At 36.6% G+C, this 20,733-nt stretch overlaps 1 protein-coding gene across 2 annotated transcripts; it reads left to right on the top strand.

Moving 5' to 3' along the window:
• Window positions 1-721: 721 nt before the first annotated feature.
• Window positions 722-10,061, top strand: zmp:0000000521 (spindlin-W). 2 transcript variants are annotated; one of them, XM_060870487.1, is made up of 5 exons: window positions 722-815; window positions 1,725-1,763; window positions 3,483-3,730; window positions 5,044-5,277; window positions 5,638-10,061. In XM_060870487.1, exons 2-5 carry the CDS (start codon window positions 1,744-1,746, stop codon window positions 5,841-5,843), a joined length of 708 nt encoding a protein of 235 aa, XP_060726470.1. In that variant the 5' UTR covers window positions 722-815; window positions 1,725-1,743; the 3' UTR covers window positions 5,844-10,061. The 2 variants fall into 2 exon arrangements, with proteins under 2 accessions (XP_060726470.1, XP_060726462.1); XM_060870479.1 differs by having other exon boundaries at window positions 1,722-1,763.
• Window positions 10,062-20,733: the final 10,672 nt, after the last annotated feature.

Genomic DNA, 20,733 nt, shown 5'->3' with positions numbered 1-20,733 from the left:
GCCGGGTGAGCCAGGAGACCCAGGTGACCCAGTTGGCCCCGATGACCCAGGTGAGGTAACCCAGGTGAGCCAGTTGTCCCAGATGACCCAGGTGAGGTGACCCAGGCGAGCCAGGTGACCCAGGTGAGGTGACATAGGTGAGCCAGGTGACCCAGGTGAGGTGACCCAGGTGGGCCAGGTGACCCAGGCACCGGTTCATTCTAGTTCTAAGAATAGAATAGAAATGGAAATTTCCCCAGAGGATTCTGTTCTCTCTCTCCCATGTGTTAAATGCACATTAAATTCCAGAAAGCTTGGATGTTCATATAATATTCAGAGCGCGCCATCTAGTGATTATTATTGAGAAATGCACCCATAATTGCACTTCGAAGGTTATTGAGCTGCTGTCAGTGTTCAATATTTAGCTTTTTATTATTATTATTATTATTATTATTATTATTATTATTATTATATAATAGTGTAATTATAGGTGCAGACATTGCTCGCATCCGGAAAAATAAACAAACTCATGTTAAAAAAAACCAAACATCCTAAAAAAAATTAATCTAACTGTTATTTAGAGCAATCAGTAGTTTGCTAACAATGCGTCACTTCAGTCACTGAAGGAATGCATACATTATCTCGTCTTTTCAAACTTATGAGAGAGGCAAACTACATTCCCCACAATGCAATGCTTAGACAACTGGTGCTGGTTAGTTCCTGGTGCATCTTGGGTTTTGTAGTTCAACCCTCGATGACTGGCACCAGTTTTGACGTCGCGACGTCTATGAGGCAGACAATTTTCTGCAGAGGGAAGACATGAAAATAGAGGCCAGGTATTTTTCTTTTTTTTTAGTTTCTTTTACGTTTTCTATGTTGATATTATGTTGATATAGAGTAAAAAAGGCCCATTTGGAAACGAATGGGTTTTATTCGGGGCTGTTTTTGCCTGTTGCGCAGGATATAGTACACAGCTAAACGAAGAGCATTTTTGGTGACGTTAAACATGGTTGTTTAGTTAGTTAGCTATTTAGCTAGCTAGCTGGCTAATTTTACTCTGTATATTTGTATATATATTTATATAAAATTGTAGATGTAATAGAGTATTGTTTATATTTCGGATTTTATTCGTAGCGGTGTGTTAGAAATGTCCCTGTTTTCAGGCTCCCAAAATAAACAGCTTGTAGCTGTAGGGAAAAATAAGCTAAGCTATAAGCTAAGCTAAGCTATGCTATGCTAAGCTAAGCTAATAGGCTAGTTACCTGACCAGCTAGTCTGTCGTTATGCCGCAGTGTTAGCACGTGCCGTCTGCTGCTAAATACACTGCCTACACACGCATTCGTTATATTTCAGAGCAGAATAAAAGCCAGAGACGTTTTATTGTGTTGAATTTTATATAATTATCGTGATGCAATACGGGTGATCTTGTTCATTCGGTCATGCTGCAGATCTCAAGTGACAAGACACGAGTGCTGCGTTACAGTCTGTGAAACTGAGCCGACTGTGTATTTCTTATCAGGCTTCTTGTGAGCTGGAAGAGATAAAGTGAAACTACTATTTTTTTTTGGTTAAATAACACCCTTCACACTAGTGTCCTGTCAAAGTCACGTGTTTAAACCACAGAGGTAAACCCCTCCCTTGCGAATGTGCGTGTAGCTTTTGTTTTTTGTTTTTTGTTTTGTTTTTTGTTTTGTTTGTCCCTAATCTTGTGGTTTGTTTTCCTTCTCCTCGCACTCGGCCAGCAGCAGTTGTTGAACTGTAAACATGTCCAAGAAAAGGGGCAGGTAAGTCACATTCATTTTTTACAGCAGCTTTCGCCAACAGCACTCTGTGGACTCATCACATCCTCATACACGTCATCAGTATTATAGAAATCAGGAACGAAGAACACACTATAGCTGTAACAGGAGCTTTATCAGTGTCGGGTTGGTGGTGTGACACAACCTGATGTGAGTTACCTATAAGTCTCGGAAGTTGATTATTTTCTTGTAACAGCACACGGGAAATGATTGTTGAACACATCATCAGTTTAACCGATTGAAGTTTCATTTAATGTTGTTCTGTGAGACGAGATAGTTCCTGTTTCACTCATTTTATAGCAGTTATACAGTCATTCTTGCACTACTGTCTCTTCTTTTTAAGTTCATAAGAAAAACATTTTACAGAGAAACTAGAGTCCAATGTCGTGTAAATCATCCTGCGGCAGAAAAAAAAAAACGGTTCTTGCTGTTAAGGTTACATTCTGTCCTTGAGTATTAAATAAATGTCTCCTTTCAGAATGTCAACAATTTTATATCTTTGATTAGATGTCTCATTATTATTATTACTATTATTATTATTATTATTATTATAATATAAGTGATAGCTTATAAAAAAGAGCACAAAAATTGATAATAAATTACAGACAGCACTATTGTAAGAGCTGTACTTTATTAATCTATAAAATTAATCAACACCTGAACAATCAGCATCGAGAGTTCAGCAGAGCTGTGATATATAAATATAGATGTTGGAAATATTAATTGTAATTAGTGTCTGTACATAAAATAGTCAGTGAGTTTCTCAGCTCTTGAAGTGATGCTCTGACTTGGTTAAATACCGCATCATGGGGAAGACAAAAGAACTGCCAACGGACCTGCGTATTAAGATAGTAGAACTTTATAAAGCAAGAAAAGGATATAAAAATATATCTCAACACTTGAAAATGCCAGTCAGTTCTGTTCAACCTCTGATAAAGAGGTTCTGTTGATGATTGTGCCATTCTGTTATGCCTTGTGAGCAAAAATGTTCTCACTACATGCAGTTACATGTTATTCATATAATTAAATCCACACTTTGGCTACTTTAATAAAAACACCTGTTTCCTGCTAATTTATTAATCATTCAACCGAAATTGAAAAAGAATTGTGGCGTTTTTCCATATTCAGCTGATCGGCTTTTTGTTATTGGCTGAAAGGAGCTGAACCCAGTGTGGACTTTTGGTAATCTGCCCTAAGATTCAACACAGTGTGGGTTTCGAGATGCTTTTCTGTACACCACTGCTGTAAAGAATGGTTGTACTTTCTTGTCAGCTCGAATCAGTTTGAATATTCTCCTCTCACCTTTCTCTTCAACAAGGCCTTTTCACCAGCAGACCTGCTGCTCACTAGATGTTTATTGTTGCTTGCACCATTCTATCTAGTGGGTTCTGTGTAAAAATCCCTGCAGATCAGCAGGTGCTGAAATAATCAAACCAGTCCATCTGCCTCCAACAAGCATGCCATGCTCCAAGTCTCTGTGCTTACATTTTCCACTGTTCTGATGTCTGATGTGAACATTAACTGAAGCTATTCACCTGTATCTTCATGAATATATTGTTTTACTCTGATGTGACATGATTAGGAGAATGGTGGAAAGAATATATATTTAAGTATCGGTAGTTCATTATTTAAATGTAGATTTCTTAATTGAGTTGCTAGTATCGAATAACAACTCACTCATCTGCACGTTCTCTCCTCACACAGGAAACGCAGCAGTGGAGAACTGAGTGACTCGCTCTCCCCCGACCCCAACAGCCTACTGGGTAAGAGGATCCAGCACAGCTGGAGGGAGAAGGGTGCGCTCACTAAGTGGAAAGGCACCGTGCTAGACCGGCTCAGCGTCAACCCTTCGCTCTTCATGGTCAAATACGATGGCTTTGACTGTGTCTATGGCATCGAGCTGTTCAAAGACGAGCGCGTGTCCAACCTGCAAGTGCTGACTGAGAAAATTGGTGAGTAGAGCTTGGGCTAAACAGGAAACCATGCTATGTGAACAGGAAGTCAGCTGCATACGTCTCAGTGTGAAGTTGTGGAGGTTTGTTCCTGATAAAGTTAACTTGTCTTTTACCTTCAGCATGTGGTTTAAATTGCTGTGGTAGTACCAGTGCCTACTGGTGATTCACTCATCTAACCAAATGTCATGCCAGACAATCAGTTTTAGAAAACCTACAGCAAGTAGGAAGTGACTGATGGGTGGAAAAATAGATACCCCAGTGAGCCAGTACAAATCAGTAGACTGGATCAGTAGAAAAGGACTAAAAAAGACTTTTTTATCAAATAGCATTTGATTCTTAGTAACTGGCTAGACATTATATGCAAATCTAGTACCCAGTGTTTGAAAGATTTGTGTATGTAATAAAGCTGCGATTATCTACTATGTATTATTAGTTGCTTTGTTTATTGTAGTCTTTTTTTTTTTTTTTTTTTTTTTACATATTTATTTCCCTTTTATTTATTGCTAAAGGAGTAGAAACCTATGGTGTAGGGTCAGAATTCAGTGCGGCCAATAGACTTTTTTATTATAATTGTTTGTTACAGAATTGAGAAGCTCAATTCAAGTTGCTTGCTGATGGCATCAGAATTTCATTCTTTCTCAGACATCTTTCTTTCTTGGTTGCTAGTGTGAACACAGCATTACACCATTGTTGTTCATGTACAAACATAACTAAAATCTGAACGGTATATCAGTTCAGTACAATGTTGTTTATATAGTACTGTAAAAAAAGTATATTATAGTAAACATTAATAACAGTAGAGGAAAGGCAAACGGCATGACATTGAAAGGATACATATTGTTTAGTTTAAAAGGAGTCTGGGATTGATTTTATGATCACAGCAGGAGTCCTTGGGAAGTTCAAGTCTTTAGTGTTATCCATGTGAGATTAGGAGTCAAGCATGAATAGAATAAGATAAATCAGACCGCTTCAGATCTTGAGGAGATTTACACCGCAGTGGAAAAGTGTCAGATTTTGGCAACAAGAGAACATGTGCAGCACACAGAGAAAACAGATTATTAGGTGTGGTAAGAGCAGACATGGCAATAATAGACCATAAGTTTGCTCATGTACGGGGGCAAAACAATTCATTGCTTTAATGTGAAATTTTTACAACAAGCCAGTGCTATTTGTATAAAATAGATTTATGTCGTATTTACATTAGGTTTGGATACTTGTAGATTTCAATTCGCAACTCTTAGTTTAAGAAATAAACAAGTTTGTTATGCTGTGTAAACTAACTCAACAGATGCTTTCACTTTCTTTTTTAGTGAACAATAAGATTAAGGTGCCACATGACCCAGAGGAGCTGGTGGGCAAAGCGGTGGAGCATCTGTTTGAGAAAGAGGATGGAGAAAAGAACGAGTGGAGAGGGATGGTGCTGTCTCGGGCCCCCATTATGACTAACTGGTATTACATCACCTACGAGAAGGACCCAGTGCTGTACATGTACCAGCTGTGGGACGACTACAAGGAGGGTGACCTCCGCATTTTACCGGAAGCAGGTGAGGGATTTGTGTTGAACTGTGAAAATCTTCTGCTGCTCTCCTTTGCTGAATATTACTTGGATTTGTCCATTAGAATCATTACTATAAAATACACTGGCAGCATTTGCCCTTCACTCTTGGCAACCCCACTTCCTTTAATCGTCTGTATGAGCAGACGATTAAAATCGTCTGTATGAGCAGACGATTAAGCTGTATGGGCAGATCGCAACAGTTAGTATGTAATTGAATTGACATAACCCTAAGGCAGGTGTAAGGGTCAGTCAGTGAAGGTTTTCTCCTCCAAGCATGCTCAATTGCCTTATAGTGTCTTGTCCACTAGCAGATCAAAAAAATATTTTCCCCCTGTTTGTACCTCAGAAAACAAGCACCTGCTGCCTGCTGACAGGAAGCCTGGCGAGGAGACAGAGAGCCTTGTGGGTAAGCAGGTTGAATATGTTACTGACAAAGGAGTGAAGAGAACCGGGCTGGTCATCTACCAAGTCCCTGCTAAGCCCTCTGTCTACTACATCAAATACGATGACGATTTCCACATTCATGTCTACGACCTGGTCAAGACCACCTAAAATAACAAGGAAGCTGCATACGAAGACTAAAAGTCACCATCACCTCTCTGTAGTGTAATGTTGTTGCCTCTCATTGTATTCTCTCTCCACCCTGTGTTGGTGTGGAGGGCTGGAATGGCACAGATGTTTGTGGTTTTGTTCATTTGCGTGTGTCATATTCGTTGACGTTACATCATCGACGCAAGTTGAGAACAAAGCCAAAAGCCTCAATTAGGGTTTTATTTCACTGAATGTGATAACTAAGTAGTAATTATCTTCTAGTGGGTGTGGTGGTGTAAAGGCAATCAATTTCTGCGATTCCTGATTGTGGCTTTTACAGTTTAAACTGGGCAAAGAGGTGTATTTGGAGATAGTCTATTTATTGACATTTAATTATTTTACTACGTTTTTTTTTCGTGATCGTTTTGAGCCATTTGAAGATGACATCATTTTTTTCCCTTGCTTTTACTTCTTGACAAGGTAAGACCGAATAGTTGGAGTCGTGGAGAATTGGAGAATAATTACAGAATAAGTCTTTTGTAAAAAAAAAAAAAAAAAAAAAAAAAAAGGGAGAAAAAAAAAATTAAAGCAACTATTTATTTTTGCTTCCTGTTATTCTTGCAGCAAAAAAAAAAAATCTTTCATTGCAGTTAAGTGTTAAGTGCTGTGATTGTAGTGCTTTTCATTCAAATCGAATTTTTTAATCTTCCACTAAAAATGAGCCTAAATCCAAGATAGCTACACTTCACATTAAAGCTTGTTTGAACAGGAACCCCTGCGATCCGAGCATGTCCTTTAGAGAAACAGAAGTCAAAAGCCTGAATTTCACTCTAGATGTCATTTTAGTTGCATTTATAAAGCTTGTGAAGTTTCTTGTAAGGATTTAGTCTATTTACCAGGTGATAATACATTACAAGAGGCAAAAAATTATCCGTATTCTGTTGAGTCAAAATTTGCAAAATAGATATGAAAAGGAGACTCTTTCTAGCTCCGCATTGCTAACAATGGGGGTTTTATTTAAGTGTTTTGACTAATTCATCTACAGACTACTGCATATCCATTTAAATTGTAAACTGAATTTTCTCTGGTCAGAATTCTGGGGTTGTCTACCTAAGTGTCCCCACTTTTGATTTGACGTTAAGTCTAAAGCAAATCTATCCAGCAGGCTGGATCTTCAGGACAATAAAATCAGAATGAAAATTAGCGTTGAAATTACAGCGGATATGCTTTTGTTTCTTAAATTGACAGGGTGTATCGGGGAAGACTAATGAGTTCGTCTCCAATAGTTGTCTTGTTGAGCTGAATAGCACTTTTTTACTCTTTCTGGACTCAATTGATCAGAATATATATCGCACTGGGATAGAAAAGTGATGAAGAGGAAAAGCTCATTTTATTCAAAGAGGATAAATAAGTGCTTCTTTATACATCAGCTCTAATCGGTAACATTTTGTGGTGGTTTTTAACAAAGAAGTGACATTAAAGTCGCATCTTATCTCTTAATTAAACAAGTAGCTACTTAGCCAGCATCAGATATTATAAATCATGTAAATCATGCTAATTGGGTCTGCTTTCCATTACTATGTTCAACACTCCATTGTACAGAATCCTCCAGATCTCCAAGGCTTATTATTTTCTTTTTGATCTAATAAAGCTAATAAAAATCGGAACATCCCTTAAGATGGCAACAAGATGAAGGCAGTAATACAACCGATGTGCTCACTTGGATGTAATCCAGACTTTTTCAGCATATATGATAAAGCACATTAAACTAGTCTTGTTTACGGGAACAGATCAATGTTGCTTATAGTGCTTGTGTTATTGTAGTCAAAACGTTTCCTAAAAGGATGAATACAATGTGCAAGGTTATGTCCCGGCGGTACAGTAGTGTTTACAGTATTGTGGCTGCATACTGTAGTCTTAATCATGCAAATTCTATTTTAATGTTAATGCTTGTAACATCCATAAATGAAACAGTTCCTTCCCTTTTGTCGCATTGATTATAAAATCTGCACAAAATGTTAAGTTCCGTAACCGTAACGTTAAACGCTTCAACGTTTCATTATTGAAGATATTTAGTCTGTTTGCTTATCCTCTTCATCCCCCATGATCAATGTACAGCTATTAGCAGCACATATAATCAACACATTCAGTTACTGCATGTGATTCAGAGACCGATACATTAATGATTAGATCACTCCGTGGTGTTCTCTGCAAAATGGTTAAAAGGTGTAACCTTCTATGTACTTAAATGTATTTTTCTTTTGTAAATAACGCATTTCTGCTTGTAATGGTTGTTTATTCGTTGCCGTTCATTTCGCTCACAGCAATCGCACTTTATTTTAGCTTTAGTCTGCCTCAATGAAAGAGGAACTGACCTGTTAATTCTGGCAGAATTGATTTAACTTTGAAGAGCAACTCCAGCAGGCGTTTTATTCAAACACCTTAATCCCTGCGGAGGAAGGGTCGACCGTTGACAGACGCATCATTTTATTCACTTTTGATGAGTACATGACAGCCTGTGTGGTGTTTTCTCTCTCATAGTTCTTATAGAAGTTAAAAGCAACATGAACTTTAATAAATGTTTATTTTTAAGATTATTTGATCATATACAGTGATATGTTTATAATAATCTGATGGTCCAGTGCAAACAGTTTGCACAAGATATTTATTACTTTTAATAAGAAAGCAAGCATTATTGAATGAAACATGGTGCAGGTAGCATGAACTGAAAAGCTGGACCTGCTCAATAAATAAAAAAAAAAAAAATAGATTACAGTTTCATTACATGGGATAAATTGTACATGCTGGATTTTGATTGATTGATTTGAAAACGTATGTATCTCTGAAGGAATGATGCTTGAGACATGGACAAGTGCTTGGACAGCTAAAAGACAGCAAGTCAGGGGTTTTGTAACCATAAAGACAAAAACAATTAAATTTGCCAGATGTCTTTAAAAACAACAACAAGGTACAAGCAAAAAATGTATCATTGCTGTGTCTCACCAATATCTTGTCCCAGGCAATGGAACAAATAATCAGTCTAATAAATAATACAGATTAAGGTTCTGTTGTTATTATTATTTCTATGACTTTGCTGGAGTTGCTTTTTAAACTGAAGGATGTTAATGATGCGCTGATGGCAATCACCAAAGTAAAATTTGATTCTTCTCTGGTTTTGAGCTAGACTTCACAATGTAGCTGTCATAGTATTACCTAAGTAAATATTAAATTAATTAATGTGGTACACCTTCAAAAAAACAAAACAAAAAAAACCCTTCAAGTCTAACTTTTCTGAAACGGATTGATTCTTTTTTTATTATCATTAAACTTGTAAGCACAGTACACATTAATGTAAGGTTTTTTTAATTATTATTTTATTATTACATAAATGTAGCCAGCGCTTTTAAAATTTGGGATTAATACTTCTAGATTGATTTCTCCCATGTAGCATTTGTTTATGATCCTAATGAAGATGTACAAATGCAGAACAAATGACAATTTACTCAATAGAGATTAGAGGTGATTTCAAAATCGATTAATGCTCAGAACCTTTTTGATGAAAACGAGAGCGTCAGATACCATTTTTCTCTCCTCGGATTTCCTCAATCTTGCATTTAAACAGGCATCCAGTTCTGTCTATTCGTTTAAAAAGCATTTTTTTTAAATTGTCTCACAAAATATGACCCTAGTGTGAAACTTGTTTGCTGTATAATGTCATTGAGATGAACTTTGACCCAGCTGTACAGTTGTAAATAAGGCTTCTCAGATGTTTCCTTACACTTTCAAGCAATTTACTGCTACATTTGGGTGGGAATCCATGTATTCATCTGTAATCATTTTAAACGCTTGTAATATACTTTATTTCTGACCTGCATCAGTTTCGCTTGGGCCGAAGTGGAAACGCCGGCCGATGTCAATCCTTTAAACGTTATTTTTAAGCAGATTAACGACGTATACTCAATGTGCATTTTTCGGTTTCTTTCACTCTTGCTAATTGTGAACAAATAAATCTTTTACTCACTCTTCTGTAAATGTGGTTTATCGTACGCTCTGCAAGCTTACAGTAATCCCCGACACCCCACGTCCCTCTTTGATGTGTGTTTCTGTTAGTTTGCTGCTTTTTGCCAAAGTTATCTTTTCCTTAGGCAACATTCAGAAGTGTCAAAACTGTTCCAGTTGTCTGTGTACCAATGCTATAATAAAAAAATAAATAAATAAAAGAGATATTTTTTGCACCGATGCTGACGTCTGTTATAATTTAAGTGTTGAGTTGTGAGCTTGTGTGAAGAAGGTGCGTTCGGGTCAAGTGAAGTTCGCGAATTTGATTTACAAACGTATGTAAACGAGAGGCGTTAAGAACGGGTTGACAGGGTGTGTGCTCTAAATTGGCTTATTATTATTTAAAAAATATGTAAATTCATGGCCATTCATTCATAATAAGGTGTCCTGAGAAGGCTAGTCGCATATGAGGAATAAAATACAATAATCACCTTTAATAAGTTTGCCTCATGTCCATGTTACACACACACCAATGTTTTTTTTATTTTTTATATAACACCACCCCATCATGTTTTATTCCTTGCATATTATCTCTTGTACTGGAGGCACTGAGAGAACTAAATTTAGATGTATTGCAGCCCATGGAGAAAGTCCAGTAAACACGCACACACACAAGCGCACACACACACACACACTCTGGCATAATACCCCTTGTACCTGTTGGATAATGATGTTATTGTATACTGCATATATAAAAACAATTTATTCTGCTAAAAATACAGATGTTTAATCTTATCTTCTCTTCACATGAAAATGCAGGCTTGTTCTGTTTCCCTTAATCAAAGCCAGAGCTGCGCCTGTCATCAGCTGAGAGTCAGCAGTGTAAAGGTGTTAAATCTACAGCAGCAGCTACTAAATAAGGTATCAAACAACAAAAAAACAAAAATGTGTATGTCACATCAATGTTTTGCTCCTGACTCACCCTAATTACTGAACCTCTGTTGCATCTGAGATAAGTTGTTCGTAATTAGCATTCAGAGCGCACCTTGAACTTGTGTGATCTGTTTGTTCGTCTGCCATGTAGACAAGACTTTAAATCCAGGACATTAGCAAGAAGTAATTTGCTGATGTAACACGGCTGCAATCAGAAACGAATGTATACAGGAAGGTTCGGAGTATCCAGGTGAACAACATGGGAATAATTTGGGTATTTTTATGTTCGAATCGAGAAGCTTTTACTGTCGTATTCATAGACAGCTTGTGCAGTTACACAGTAAACTGAAGCAAAGATCCCCCTGGATCACGGCACTACATTAAAACAGAGTAAGTATACTACGTAGACCCACACAGTACGACATAAAGTGCATAAAACTGCAGTACAATAAATGACAAGCGACTAAACGACTAAAGTGCAGTGGATGTAAACATAAAATACAGTTAGCCACAAAAACAGTTGTTGGTGGTCGATACAGTATTTGTTTTTGTGTCCTAACAACAAAAAAGAAATTGCAAAGGGAGTTTGTTTAAGCTGTTCTGAAAGAAAAAAAAACAACCCAAAAAATTGTTCTTGTTCCAGTCTTCATGGGTCTAGTTTGGTGTCCAGTTTGGTGAGTCTGTGCCTGTGGCAGCGTCTGAGCCGTGTCATGTGTGCTGAGGTGCCTTTATATAACAATGTGGTAGAACAGAGTAGGACTCATGAGAAACCTCAGCATTATCGCAATCCATTTCTTCATTATACAGTATATATATATATATATATATATATATATATATATATATATAGATATAAAAAAAAAAAAAATATATATATATATATATATATATATATATATATATATATAATTTTTATTTATTTATTTTTTATTTAATTTAATTTTTTTTTACTAATTTATTTATTTATGTATTTATTTGCAGTAATAACCTATTACATAATCCAGATTATCTAGTGTTAATGCTTTTGTCTAGGATGTGTATGTGTGTAGGTTTAGAATAATCCCTTCCTTTCTTTTGCCATGTCGTGTTTAGTGTTTTCGATGTCAGTGCATCTTCTGTCCCTCTGAAAGCAGAAAAAAGACGATACAGAGCTTCAAATCAACCCGGAGTAATGTACTTCTTGTGATTATACTGCAGCTGGTTGCCATGACGACCTGTCTCTGGTGATGAGGGTTTTTTTTTTATCTGAGTACAGATCTGATCAGCAAGGCTATATGGGCTACACTCTGTATCCATTCGTCTCAAACAACATCATCAAACCACAATTATTTGTTTCTGGAGACTGTGTTAGCGTAAAGTGAAAAGAGAAAATCATATAAAGGCAAGTAAAATACAATGATACACTTGCACACCATACATCTGTACATACAGTATACGCAAATATTGAATCAGCCAATCAGGTGGCAGCAGAGAAATACATGAAGTCATACAGGTCAAGAGCTTCAGCTAATCTTCACAAATGATCAAACAGAAGAATGTGTTATCTTAGTGGTTGTCTAATGTGTTGGACTACTGATCGAATCGCTGCCGCTGCCACTGCTGGGCCCCTGAGCAAGGTCCTTAAGCCTTAATTGCTTATTTGTATTAAAAGAGATAAATGTACCTTGCTCTCTATATAAGGGTGTCTGCCAAAGCTGTAAATGTAAAACATTAGAATGGAGCATCAGAATGACCCTGGACCAGGACCAGACTGGTTTGAACTGACATAAAGGCTATAGTAACCACTCTTTACATCTGTGGTGAGTAGAAATGCATTTCAAAATACACAACAGTGAGGTGGATGGGCTACAACAGCAAAATACCATATCAGGTCCCACTCCTGACAGCCGTAAACAGGAGCACGGGTGTGGAGATGTTCCCAATAAACTAGTCAGTGAGTCTGTATACCTGGTGTCCAACACTGGTTCTGGAATATCTCTGGTATCATGTAGATTTTAAAACAATGTGTTTACTAGTTGATTAGCTTGGTGTCCAACACTGTGGATATACTTCTGATTCCTGTTCTTGGAGTGGAACATCATGAAGTCTTCTGCTTTTGTTGCTCATCAAGCACAAGGTTCAACGTGTGGTGTTTATTCTGAGATGCTTTTCTTCTCAGTTGTAAAGAGCGATTATTTAAGTTACTGTAGCCTCACTATCAGTTTGATAGGATAACATGGCCATTCTTCTTAAATCTGTCTGATCGACAAAGTGCCAAGAAATAATTGTGTGTGTGTGTGTGTGTGTGTGTGTGTGTGTGTGTGTGTGTGTGTGTGTGTGTGTGTGTGTGTGTGTATGTGTGTGTGAGAGAAAAATCCCGAAGCAAACCAGGCTGTCTGGTATTAGCAAAAATGTCATGGCTTAAGTCACTGTAATCAGGTTTTTTCCTCATTCTTACATTTAATGTCTGCAGGCATTTGGTAGCCTAGTGGTGTTAGACTACTTATCAGAAGGCTGTGGGTTCAATCCCAGGTCCACCAAGCTGCCACTGCTGGGCCCCTGAGCAAGGCCCCTAACCCTCAATTGCTCAGTTGTATAAATTGAAATAAATTGTAAGTCACTCTGTATAAGGGCTTTTGCCAAATGCTGTAAATGTAAATGTAATGTGAACATTAACCTAAGCTTTTGATCTGTATCCGTGTGTTTAGAATAGTGTGTTCAGCATTGACATTACTCACTAGCACCACATGATGGCAGCGTCGAGCAGCACATATTAGGTTCGATTTGGAGATGGAAATAATTCGAGATGTACAAGTGATAACAAACGTTTAATTTCTTTTACAATACAATACTTTTAATGGTATTAAAATGTTAGTACAGAAACATTACTCATGACTTGGATCAAACACTCGGATCTCTTGAATCCAGTAGAGACCTTTTGGTTTCATTTAAAGCTTTAATTAGAGTATATTTATTGTCTTAATTAAAATTCAGTCTGCTACAGTATCACAAGAGTTATCCAGAAAAATTAGAGCTGTAACTTTTCAAATGACCAAAGACTTAAATAAACATCTCCGACTATTCCTTTTGTTCACAGATTATGACCAGGGTCTGCCTTCCAAATGCCTGTAAATGAGCTGGTACAATAAAAATAATAACAAATCTAAATGAGCTCATTAATAAACCCTTGTCTGACCAAAACAGATTTGAGGATTCAACGCATCATTGTCATTATAACGTTGTCTTTATTTATCTGTCTTCAGTCAATTGCTGTTTTGCACAATTCATTACAATACCTCATATTACTACTGCTATTATATTAAGTGTTCATTCCAGTATTTTTGCACATGTACTATAGATTATACAGTATGTACTCTGGTCAGTGCTGCTTTTGTGTATTGTCTTTTGTGTAATGTCTTGTAGTGGTTTGTATCCTTTATCATTTGTCTTTTGTCTTGCACTGTTTGCACCAGGTTGCACAGATACACTTTATGTGTCTAGGACTAACTTAGTTAATTAATGTCATGTAGCCCCATGTTCCTGGAGAAACGTTGTCTCATTTCACTATGTACTGCGTCAGCTATATATGGTTGAAATGACAATAAAAGTTTCTTGAATTGACTTGATATATTGTATTGATATATATATATATATATATATATATATATATATATATATATATATATATATATATATATATATACACTCACCGGCCACTTTATTAGGTACACCTGTCCAACTGCTCGTTAACACAAATTTCTAATCAGCCAATTGCATGGCAGCAACTCAATGCATTTAGGCATGTAGACATGGTCAAGACGATCTGCTGCAGTTCAAACCGAGCGTCAGAATGGAGAAGAAAGGTGATTTAAGTGACTTTGAACATGGCATGGTTGTTGGTGCCAGACGGGCTGGTCTGAGTATTTCAGAAACTGCTGATCTACTGGGATTTTCATGCACAACCATCTCTAGGGTTTACAGAGAATGGTCCGAAAAAGAGAAAATATCCAGTGAGCGGCAGTTCTGTGGGCGCAAATGCCTTGTTGATGCCAGAGGTCAGAGGAGAATGGCCAGACTGGTTCGAGCTGATAGAAAGACAACAGTAACTCAAATATCCACTCGTTACAACCGAGGTATGCAGAAGAGCATCTCTGAACTCACAACACGTCGAACCTTGAGGCGGATGGGCTACAGCAGCAGAAGACCACACCGGTACTAGTAAGGTGTACCTAATAAAGTGGCCGGTGAGTGTGTGTATGTATATATATATATATATATATATATATATATATATATATGTCATGGCTATATATATATATAGTAATATGAGGTGAAATTAAAGGAATGAATCCACTAATCAAGATTGCTGAGACCGTGTAACGCTTTCGGTGATTAAAATATGATCAGGATAGTGTGTTTCCCATAGTGTGTTCAATATGCTGAGCTCAGCAAACTTGCTGATGGGGAAATGTAGACTACAATCATGTCGATCTTCCGGCCTGCAGGTCCCTAAATGACGGGAACATCCTCATTACAAATATTAGCTGTAGCTTTACTGCTTACTTGTGTTTTTTGGTATGGTGTGTCCTCTGCCCTTGGGGATTTCAAAGAAAGTTCAGGAAACTTAATAGCAAAGAGCTATAAAATGTTTTCCAAGTCATAATTTACAGAGATGAGTCCGAGCAGATGTGTGTCCTTCTTGTAGATGCGCAATAAATCTGTCCTTTTATACTCACACTCAATATCCTGCTTTGCTCTCAGCCCGCTGATACGCCTGCCTTCAGGCCCTGAAACTTATTTGCTTCCAGGAAAGACTGCATCGCTAATAAGTGCTCGAGTCATAAATCTTATAAATAATATAATCTTCTGATCTCTCAGAAGGCGCTATTATCCTAATTCCTAATGATAATTTTAATTTATAATCCGGGCATGGCGACTGGGAGAGAGCTCATGTGGAGATGGAGGAGAGCACGAAGGGGAGATTGATTCTCATTAGCTGATCCTAATAAAGACGAACTGACAGATTTTTTCATCGACCAGCCAGCACACTTCATCATAATTGGGAGAATTTATTTCTCAAACCAAGGGGGTCAAAATCTCATCAAAATGTGGCCAAGAATGGAATCAGTTGTAGAGAATGTCAGGTCATTTCATGGAAAAGTGTTAAAAAGATGGCTGACTAAAATAGGTGTCTGTGTTTTTGAACAAGAAGAGTCCAAATAGAAAAGTCGAATAATTTTAAAAAAGACAGGAAACTTCTAAATTGATTGATTAATCAAGGGATTCGAGGGACAGTGAAGGCTCACATGGGCTTACACTAGATTTTTGTTAATGTCGCGTCACTGGGCAGTGTGACTCACTCAGGAGGAAAGTGATGTCTGCCCTCTTCCACATATTCACAGAGCTCAGACTTACCTGTGATTGGTTAGCATTGCTGTGATTGACAAAGCAGAGCGAGAACATGCCATAAGAACCTGAGAAGAACAAATCTGCTTTTTTAAACTCCCAAAACCAAATGATTATGACATTAATACGATTTATCTCCCAATTCTAGATGTTACACCATACTCTTGGAGTGTGTCCGCTATTTAACAGCCCCCTGTGGTATTGTATTTGCTAGTTAAAAAAGCAGCAAAGAACCCCCACTCCCATCATTCACAATAGTTAATTACGATATAGCAATTATAATCTAATGAGGCTGTAATAAAAACATATAACTACAATAAATAAATAAAAACTACAACGAGAACAAAATGTCACCATCTGACATCACAGAACTGTCCCACTTTAAAATGTAAACTTTAAAACAAAAATGATTAAAATGCTGTCGAGATGCACAGCCATTTCTCTTAATTATCTGTCCCTGACATGAAACTCACCCTCTTTGAAACAGAGGTTTGGAAAAAATAAATAAATAATTGTAAATAAAGCTGCAAGCAGCATTTTTAAGGGGCCAAGCACCCAGACTTGGAGAACTGCCCATGGGCATGTGGTAGCCTAGTGGTTAAGGTGTTGCTCTACCAATCAGAAGGTTGTGAGTTCGATCCCAGGTCCACCAAGCTGCCACTGTTGGGCCCCTGAGCAAGGCCCTTAACCCTCAATTGCTCAGTTGTACAAAAATGAGATAATGTTGTAAATGTATGTAAATGTAAACCGCACATTCATAGACGCACTGCATTTGTCGCCACAAGTAATCACAGGAAAGTGATCTGTGGTATTGTCTGTTGCTACGCTGGCATTTAAACAGTAGTCAAAATAATATGAACCAAACATATTGATGATTGAACAAAATCTTGAGGAGAGGAAATAGTTAGACATAAGCAATTTTGGCATGTTATTGTAACTTCTGACCAGTAAGTATAGCCTCAGGTAATTTGTCGTGAAGATGCCTACTAAGATTTACATCAGTGTGTAAAGTAAGCTACAGTCTTACTTCCTGTCTGGCAGTCCATAATGACGTATACACAATTCTTTTAGCCAGGTGTGTCTGAAGATCGATAGGCTAAATAAAATCACCTGGTTAGTTTTTAATAGCTAATATTCTTTGCTAGATTTCTTATGGTTACAGTATTGAGTGTTTTTCTTCCCAGTAAAATTACTGGCTTTAGACCAAAGATTTCTTCAGCTCTGGTGATGAGGGTTTTGTTTGCGCTGTTTGTGCGACGTCCCGAATATATGTGGCAATGCTGCAATATTATTTCCCCTGTATAAATATCTTTATATTCACTCGCTAACAAGACAAATTTGTCACCTGCATTTTGTCTTTCATGCTTGTTACTCTTCCTCGACTCTCCTTAGTTACGTAAAAAAATGAGCTTGACTCAAAATTTCAGAGTTCATTTAAAGTTTTTTATTGTAAAACTGAAAAAAGGAGAAAGAGAGAAAAAGCCCCAATAAGCCTTATTTATACATACATATTAATGTCTGAAATAAAGAATGAGGAAAAAGCTAGCAGTCGTACATAAATATATAAATGAAAACAAAATGGAATAATGTTCGTTCAAATAAATAAATAAATAAATAAATAAATAAATAAATAAATAAATAAATAAATAAATAAATGCCAATTTTACACATTTAATTGTCAAAGCAGCAAGTTCAAGAGGGAGAGGGATGGGACAAAAGTTGTTTTTGTTTGTTTGTTTTTTTTTCTTTTCGGTCAATCAGAGCTTTGTCAAGAGAGCTGGCTGTAACTATGCCTTTAAGCTCCGCCCCCACTCTTAAAGCCCATCCTACTGCTTTCCCGGCTGTGTTGTCAAGGCAACAGCCGAATCCTAATATTATTTCTCAAAAGCACACATCCCACACTTCCCTCCGAAGCATTTCATTAACATAGTTTAATAATAAGATTCAGTATTTAGCTTACATCTAGTACATTGTGCCAAGAAACCCAAAATTAGAACTCAATCTTTAACCCAACTGCATAACCCAAGACCAACCCACCCCACCACCCTACCGCCCCACCAGCCCTCAGCTCTACCCACTCCAACCCACCCACAGTACCTGAAGAAAGATTCCTGTGCTAATATCATCCCCCTAAATACAGTATAACGATTTCTTCACGTTCGAGCCGTCTCTCATCGCAATGCATTCATTAGAATAACATCAATAAGAGTCTATAAGCAGTGTATAAGTCTAACATGTCAGTTTATAAGTCTATATCATCCTACATTCCTACTTCACAGACCCCTCTCGTCTATACAAGCACATTCTCAGTGTTGACTCTGGAGCTGTTCATTCATGAGCGAGATGAAATCCTGGCAATAAATGAACTTATCAGGTGACTACAAAAGCTGAAGCTTGGTCCGAGTTTATATATATATATATATATATATATATATATATATATATATATATATATATATATATATATATATCAATCACCTGAAACAACCATAAATCAAAGAAAATCATCAGAAATCATCCCCATTATGAAATATCCCTGGGATGTCTGTCAGTGATTGGCGTGATTTGAAAGGAAACTCCAAATGTATAAAATTTGAAAAATAATGTAAAAAAAAAACAAAGTAAATTTGCTAAGTGAGGAATAAAACACAACGTGATGTTATATGAAAATAATTAATATTAGTGGTGTGATGTAGCCTGCGATGCAAGTAAATATTTTATTTCTCTTTTACTACATCAATTTGGCAGTTACAATTTTTATCAATTTATTTTGATCTGTTTTTATTTTATTTTAATATTATCCAATTAGAGATACATTTAATGTTGTGAGCAGTCTGAGGAAAATCTTTTTATAAATATTTTTATCCAAATATATTTACAACTCATGGAATGAAACAAGACGTTATACATTTTTAAGTAAACACTGTTAATTATATTTAAACTCAAAGCAATTCTAATCTGATCCACTAGATTTTATGCCCCATAGAAACCTTTAAGGATATTTTGCACCATATTTAATCACAGAAATGTGTAATCATTTTAAAACATTAAAAAAGAGAGAGGAAAAACATTTGGAGTTTCCTTTTTAAACACACAGATTGCTTGTCACTGTGGAGGCTCTACGCAGCAATATGTTCACACGACCTCTCGACACTCAATTTCTTAGATTAGCTCAAGTGGTTTATTTATAATAACTGCCTCGGATCATTTGAAATGCCATAATTTATGCACGCAGATTAAAATGAGAGCAACTTAGAAAGCTTTTCCTTATCAAACTATTTGCACAAATGCTAGTAACTGTGCTGTTCCTTCTCTTTTAACTCAGAATTTTCATTATTTTTATTTTCTATTCTCAGAGGTATTGGTTGAAAACAGAAATAAAAACAAAACAAAACAAAAAAAACACTGCATTTTTTTAGTTATTTTTTGTTTGTTATTATTATTATTATTTTTTTTTTTTTACTAAAAATGCATCTCTATGTGTCTAGTTAAATGCATGCATGCACAAAATGTTTGTCAGGCAGGGCAAGCTATGAAAGGAGAAAAAAAAAAAGATTTGTTACTAAATAGAAGTATAAATGAAGTGATTTTATTTCGTCCTGTTTGTACAGTGAGCTTGTTTATCTGGCCGACAGGATATAATACATCTCTCACTGCCATATGGCTCTACAGTGATGCCACGAGCCCTGGAATGTTCTGTTGTGTGACAGTTACATCAGTGTTACACCATCCGGCTGCCAGACGTCACAGAATGAGACAAAGGGTGCACTTGATTTCGTGCCCTGAAGAGTGCCCACATTGCCCTGGTGGGGAGGGTGAGTGGTCTATGTCTGCCTACCACCTTTATATATATATATATATATATATATATACACACACATATAAGTATGTGTCTGTGTGTCTGAATGAATACACACATGTATATATATATATATATATATATATATATATATATTATATATATATTCACACATATATGCACACACACTCACACATATATATGTATATTAGGGATGTAATAAAATATAGAATGAACAGATAATACAAATTTAAGCAAGCGAAGTACAATATTCATGTGTACTGGGACTCAGATGCAAGTTAGCTATGAAACTCATATGACATAGTAACAAGTAACAACTAGCAACGTTAATGAAAGTGTGACGATTCACATTTACAGCATCTTTAGTAACAGCATGATCAGGATCACGATGGTTTCAATTAGAGTAGAACTTATTTTTTAATTAGGAATTACAACCGAATCACTTTGTTAGAACTATGGTTGAGGTTGAGGACGCGTCGTAGTCCGAATTCACAGAGAACTGACAGTGTTGAGGTCAAATAAACGATATTAAACCTTTTCTGGATTAGTACATGGTCCCTTTGGAGTTAACTTCAAATACAGCTACATGTAGTGTCACTGTGTTTACATCCCCATCACTTTGTGTGCGTGTGTGTGTGTGTGTGTGTGTGTGTGTGTGTGTATATATACATATATATACATACATATATATATATATATATATATATATATATATATATATATATATTAGATTTCCTATCCTTTCAGACCTTTGGATAAAAGGGCGAAGCAAAT

The sequence above is a fragment of the Tachysurus vachellii genome, chromosome 1 (assembly GCF_030014155.1).
Source record: "Tachysurus vachellii isolate PV-2020 chromosome 1, HZAU_Pvac_v1, whole genome shotgun sequence".
In the NCBI taxonomy this organism is placed as follows: Eukaryota; Metazoa; Chordata; class Actinopteri; order Siluriformes; family Bagridae; genus Tachysurus; species Tachysurus vachellii.
Note: the sequence above shows the minus strand (reverse complement) of the source record. Positions and strands in the feature narration are given on the sequence as shown.